The sequence below is a fragment of the Apodemus sylvaticus genome, chromosome 2 (genome assembly GCF_947179515.1).
Source record: "Apodemus sylvaticus chromosome 2, mApoSyl1.1, whole genome shotgun sequence".
In the NCBI taxonomy this organism is placed as follows: domain Eukaryota; kingdom Metazoa; phylum Chordata; class Mammalia; order Rodentia; family Muridae; genus Apodemus; species Apodemus sylvaticus.
The window spans coordinates 79,357,821-79,364,492 of NC_067473.1; the positions used below are offsets into that span (position 1 = coordinate 79,357,821).

Sequence of the window (6,672 nt, forward strand, 5' to 3'; positions counted from 1 at the left end):
GAATGAATACAGATTGCCCTGATATCAATGGGAAGGAAGACAAAGAAGGAGCTGCAGTGGAGAGAAGGATAAAGATGCAGAATAGTGAGTGTTTTGAAAGATAGCCAATGATATTGATATAGGGTAGGGGAGAGTGTCAGTTTGTGCTCTTTCAATTCAATTTGTGTATATATATGTTTGTATATACATGTTTGTCTATATATCTGTATATGTACATATACATCACACACACACACACACACAGCTGGTTTCATCTGAGAACCAGGCTGACGAGAAAGATGGTGGTTGGTTCTAACAAGAAGGAAGGAAGGCTCCGGAGTAGAGAGAGGCAGCAGCTGTCGAGCAAGCTCAAGCTCCAGTGTTCTAGCCTCAGCAACATGGAAACCAATCAAGAAGGTGAGCCAAGGAGATATGTTGCAAGAAGAAAGATCCAGCACAGACCTCATCACTCCTTCCCTGCAGAACAGCTGGATGAAGCCCTAGCCAGTTCCTATCACCAGCATTCTGAATGAAATCGCTTTGTGAAAGGGGGAGAAGAGGAAACTGTGAGTTCCCACCCTGTGGTGATCTGGTGACAGGATGCATAGGGGAAAGAGGGAGGAGTGGGCCTGCTCAAAGGCGTGGTGTGGGACTGGCTTGGGGAGAGAGCAAGCAGACTCTGAACAAAATCTGGCCTTACTTAGATCAACTGTTTAGAAAACCCTAAGAAAGGAACATCTATGGACACTCCAGTAACCTGGCAGGGAGACAAGATGTTACAATGTTTCATGCCGGGTTACAATGCTTGCTCTAAAGGGTTAAATTAACCCAACACTGATGTGAGCCCACAAAGAGCACAACAGAATGTTCAAAGGGACAGAGTTGGAGGCTGTGAAGGAAAAGGTTCGTCTAGCTATCAAAGGGCAGGGGTGACCATAGAGATGGAGAAGAACAGGAGAAAGACATGGAGCTAAAGATTCCTTCCCAAGCCCATCCTCCTGTAGATATGTAAAGATATGATCAGTTTCCCAGCCCCTTCGGAAATTTCAAGTTTGCTGAATAAAAATGTCAACTCTAAACGCCAAGATTCTGATCTTAGTTGCTAGCACCCAGTTCTAAACACTCATTTCTTAAGCAGGTGATCATTTATTGTGTGGAGAAAGCAACTGTTAAGAGTCTGCATTGGGCCACATTCATAGCTGTCGTTGAAAGTCTGTGTTGTACTCAGCTTCCCAGCGCCACCTCCCATGTCACCGCAGTCACTCTCTGTGCTTACATCACCCATCTGCTCTTTGAACTTCCAGAAGCCCAGCATCCTTCACACCTTCACACACACACACACACACACACACACACACACACACACACACACACTTTACCCCCATGCAGTGGTTATTTCATTTATAAGGTGCTTCCACTCAACCCAGGAGATGTTACAGAGACATTCGACATTGAATGTAAATCAGGAGCTATCTTATGGAGAAGCCAAAGATCTGTTTATTGGGAAACGCTGTGGCTTTGTGAAAGCCACACTGGATGAAAATTCATTCAGCAAGCGTGCGTCCTTTTCCCGGTGTCTTCGGTGTCTTCGGTCTTTCAACAATGTGCCTGACAACAGCAGTGAGTACCAGCCCCATAAATGGTGGTGACCCCCAGACAAGCTCTTCTCATCCTATGACATCTGCCTCTGGAAAGAGCTCTTCCTTTAAAGCTGGCGCCTGGTCTGTATCAAGCCCCAGAGTTATGATTCAGTGCACCCCACTTTAAAACTAACCTCAAGAGTCAGTGTTGGTGGTAAGCCAGAGTCTGAGGCCAGTCTTAGTTACATAGTGAAATTCCACCAATAAAGAAAAGAAGAAGGGAGGGAGGGAGAAGGGGGAAGAGGAGGAGGGAGGGAGGGAGGGAGGGAGGGAGGGAGGGAGGCAGAGGAGTACTGGTGGAGGGGAGTTCTTAATCCCTGGTTAGAAACAAATCACTTCCAAATACACAGTGTGTGTTCATCTTTTATTTTTTTAATTAAATCCAAACTGAGGCGTCAACCAAGTCCTCGTGTTTTCCTCTTCCCTACTGTATTGAAAGACTATAAAATTCCTGCCTGCTTATCAAATCCGTATTGCAAGAGATTAGAGTTGGGCGGTCTGTCTCTCACCAGGCTTGTTCTGCAGAAAGTGCTCATAGCAGATGCTCTGCCAGGACTTTCCTATCTTAGAGGCAAGGAGTCCTTCTTGTATGTCTGTGAGCCTAGAGACCCCAAAAATCTCTCTTTCAAGTTGTAGCTTCCGTTTTGTCAAATAATCGCCTAGCTAAAGCACCTTGCACGGTGCTGGGGTCCACTGGTTCACCCTTTCAGTGGCTTTGGGCTGGAGTAATATGCTTGGATGGGTGTCGCTGGGTGGGTGCGTGGTCGCCCAGACAGGAATGATGCTTTGTAGCATAGGTACTTAGTTATGGTATGAACCCAACAAGCTGATATGCTGGAATCAAACTTCCAACCCTGTTACTTCATGAGCAACCCTGGACAAACTATTTAACCTTTGCGATGCCAAGGTTTTTTGTTTGTTTTTTGTTTTTGTTTTTCTTTCAGAGAGTCATAGTGCCCAGTCCTGGGGCTTTCTGATGAGCAAATGAGTCAACACATTTTATAGGACTAGGATAGCGCCCGATGACAGCAATGACAAGGTTTTCAACTCTCAGTCTTTTAGCTAAGGGTGCTTGAAACTCCCAAACATGACCGAGTTTGAATCAGCTCTCTGAGTTAGAAAACTTGAAAGCCTTGGGACTCAAACCCCAGGGCAAGAACGGAACACGAACAGGGCGGGCGGCGGCGCAGTACAGCTTTTTCTCCAATCAGAGTCCGAAGGGCTGGAGCCAGGTTTGCGACCTCAACCAATCTGGTCCCCAGAAGGGCGGGGACGCCTACCTGCACCTGTAGCTAGGCCGCCGCCTCCTGACCCACCCTGACCCTCCCCTCCTCCTCAGTTTTGGTGTCTTCAGGCCTTTGGCCAGTCACCAGCAGGTGGGCAGATGTCTCAGCCCTGGAAAGGCGAATGCGCCGGAGTCAGCAGCCCCGGTCCTATCTAGCTGCAGGCGGAGAGGGAGCGGAGTGAACGGGAAGAAAGGACGCACCCCAGAATGTGAGACTCCCACCGGGAAAGGCTGACTGAGCTCGCCCTGGGACGGCGGATCTGACAGCCCCTACCACCTGAGCTGACTGACCTGCCAAGTCCAGGTTGATCCCACAGTGTGCGAGAGTCAGGGGTGTTGGACGAGATCAGCAACGATTCCTGCATCTCTCCTAGTCAGCGACAAGGGACTCTGCGACTAAGCTTCAGGCACCCGAGACGCCTCTCACCGCTCTAGAGAGCACCGGCGCGGCGAGGTGCCGCAGTGGCCCTGAAAGCCCCTGCAGGTGAGTGACCCAGAGTCCCTCTGCGTCTCACAAGGCGGACCCCCAGCGCTGCAGTGTCCCTTGGGAACGCTGTCTAGCGCTTCTCAGTGCTCCTTCTCCTGCTGTCGGAGGAGAGGCCCCCAGAACAGTGATCTGCCTTCTTTTGCCATCTTTTCCTTGCGCAATTCTCACAAAGCCTTTCCGTACACACCTAGTTGGTCACTGTGGAGAAGAAAGTGTTGGGTGGCTGCCCACCACAAATGCCTTGGGGTTGGGGCGGGTGTGTGTGTGTTCCCTCTGCAAAATAGGAGGGAATGAAGCGTTTGCAGACCCCTGCGTAGATGTGGGCGCCTTTCTTAGGGCTGGTTCTGCTTTTACGGTTTTCAAGCCCCAGCCCGAGTGTGTGTGTGTGTCCTCGGGGCATCCCCAGGGAGGAGATGGTGCCAGCGGCCGCTGCGCCGCCTCCCCGTAGGCGCAGAGACTTCCTCTATCAGGCAGTTCCGGGAGAACCAGCAACAACAAACACTGCACAAGTTTCCCTCCTGCGCACGGACGAATCCCAGGAGCGCCGCGGTGCGTGGGCTGCAAAGCTGCCGAGCTGAAACCTAGAAATGGGCGGTGCGCGCGAGCCCTGCCCACTCGCGGTGGCCGAGGCCAGTAGCACACTCACGGAAAGTGTGCCAAGAATCTGGCTTGCAGTATCAGGAGCGTTTGGCCTCCGTTATTCAGTGTTTGGGGAAGAATGGTTTTCTGGAGTTCCTGGTTGAGCTCTCTCCTTTGGAGGATGGAAATGCAACACGCGAGGGAAAGTAACAGAAGCCTTTGGATTATAAGAAGTAAAATCCTCAATAGTTGGAGAACTATGAAAGAAGGGTTGGGACACGCAGCCTTCCTGCAATAGATTGGCTCTAGGGAGTTAAAGGAAGAGTGGGATAGCTGTTTCCAAGGGAAGTTACATCTAGACAGCTTCTGAAAGGCACAAGGCAGAAGTGGTTTGAAGCAGTTTGATGTAAGCACAACCATAAGTTTATGCACCCCACTTTCACACTGGGATGCTCTCCCAGGCATCACTGCTCAACATCCTAGAGAAAGGTGTTACAGAAATGTGAGCCATGTTTATGGATTGCTCCTTATGACCTAACCAGACGTTCTTTCTCGTCTTTGTTTTTGTTTTTGTTTTGGGGTTTTTTTTGTTTTGTTTTTTGTTTGTTTGTTTTGTTTTTTCGGTTTTTTTTTTGTTTTTTTGGGTTTTTTTGGGTTTTTTTTGTTTTTTTGTTTTGTTTTGTTTTGTTTTGTTTTTCAAGACAGGGTTTCAGAATAGCCCTGGCTGTTCTCTGTAGACCAGGCTGACCTTGAACTCAGAAATCCTCCTGCCTCTGCCTCTGCCTCCTGAGTGCTGGGATTAAAGGTATGTGCCACCACTGTCCGGCTTTCTTATAGAACCCAAGATCGCCAGCCCAGAAATAGTCTGACCCACACTATTTGAAATGTATGAATAGTATGACCCAGAAATAGAAATGGGCTGGGAACTCCCTCTTGAATCACTAATAAAGAAAATGCCTGATCTTCATTCATCTGTAATGGGCAGGACAAGCTAGGCTCCCCACCCAATACCCACACAACTCCCCTCCTGGTGTTCCTCAGAAGGAAGGTGGTTCGAGAGCGGGTGGGCACCTGTAGTGGTCCTTATACAGTCAGGCTGAGTGGCAGGCCAGGCTGTAATCCCTCTGGAGCCAGGCTGATCTCCACTGGATAGCTATTGCACTTGCTTGGGGCCTAAGGCAAAGGTTGAGGCCAAGCTTGTAGATCAGACATTGTTCTGCAGGTGGCCAGTGGTTACAGAGTTGAGTGACTCTGAAGAGAGTAGAATGAGGAGCCTGTTACTTTGACCAACCCAAGTTCTGGTTTTCTCTCCCCACAGGGTGCTCCCTCAACTCCCAACTAGCAAACCTGCGTGGGAGAAGCCTGGAAGGGCTGGAGTGAACAGTCGGAGACCACGGAAAAGAGAAGAGACGTCCTGGCCCAGGCCCTACCCGACGCGGGCTGCCCGGGATCGCCCGGCCTACGGGCCATGGCAGACAGTGGCAGCTCCACCAGCAGCTCCAGCCCCTGGTGGAAATCGCTGACCAGGAAGAAAAGCAAGGAGGTCACGGTGGGGGTGCAGCCTCAGGTTCAGTCAGAGACTGGCCAGGATCCCTCACCACCTTACTCAGATCGGACTAACAGCTCACAGGAAAATCAGCACTCCAATGTCCTTGGGGACTCCGGAGAGCCCCTCAGGCCAGATAAGTTGTGTGAGGAGAAATCAGGCAACAGCCGGCGCAATTTGAAGATCTCACGCTCTGGCAGATTTAAGGAGAAGAGGAAAATGCGCGCCACACTGCTCCCTGAAGGAGACAGATCTCCCGAGGAAGCTGACTTCCCAGATGACCCCCAGGAGGACAAGCAATAGCCTAAGCAAGCAGCCAGGGTTGTCTCTTTGCAGAGAGAGACACACACTAGTAGACACCCCTAGACCTAGTACTTGGTGCCTGCCTCACCCAAGTTCAGAATATGCAATTGACCAAGGCCTTCAAGATTGACTATTTTATAGAAAGTGAAGTGTCAGCTGAGTCTTCAATATTCCATGACTCAGGGACTGAGTAAGTATTTTTTTTTTTTTTTTTTTTGTGGGAAGGACAGATGTCTACTGCCGAGGAAGTTGGCTTTTACGAAAGTTGCTCTGAGGTGTCGCTATTGTTTCTGTCACCTATGGGAATGGCAAAGCTGGATTGGTATTTCAGAGGCAATAAGTAGATGACCCACCTCTCCAGCATCTCAAATGAAGAAGCCATGCTCTTACTGAGGACTCTGGAGAGCAAATGAAGCACTGCTTTTAATGGCTGAGAAATGCACTTTAGGGTAACACCCTAGATTTATTCCTATGTGAAGGGATGGGTGGATCCTCCCAGGTAGAGGCACTGAAAAGTAATATTGCTTTAAGTGAGGACTCCAGGGCTGTATACCTGTTTAGTGTGCACTATTAAAACTGTTGAACTGTAAGACTTAAGGTGACTTTGTATGCTTTTTTTTTTCCTCTAAGTTTTGAAACTCGTCATACTTAAAGGCAGGCATGCAAGGTCTTAAGTGACAAGGTTAATTATTTACCACACGGCTCCTGCTGGAAAAGCTGCTGGGCAAAGAACTTTTCTAGAAATCAGCAACACCCAGCTGGAACCAGTTTGCCAGATATTCCAATTTGCTAACCAAATTCAATGAGAGGGAGTGGTACCAATTCACACTCCCTCCATTCTCTTGATCCTTGG

General features: G+C 49.3%; 1 protein-coding gene across 1 annotated transcript; it reads left to right on the forward strand.

The window, feature by feature from the left end:
- The first annotated feature begins 2,953 nt into the window (after positions 1–2,953).
- Prr15 (proline rich 15) lies at positions 2,954–6,403 on the forward strand. The gene is made up of 2 exons (XM_052172539.1): positions 2,954–3,388; positions 5,289–6,403. The coding sequence occupies exon 2, from the start codon at positions 5,439–5,441 to the stop codon at positions 5,817–5,819; it is 381 nt and encodes a 126-aa protein (XP_052028499.1). The 5' UTR covers positions 2,954–3,388; positions 5,289–5,438; the 3' UTR covers positions 5,820–6,403.
- Positions 6,404–6,672: the final 269 nt, after the last annotated feature.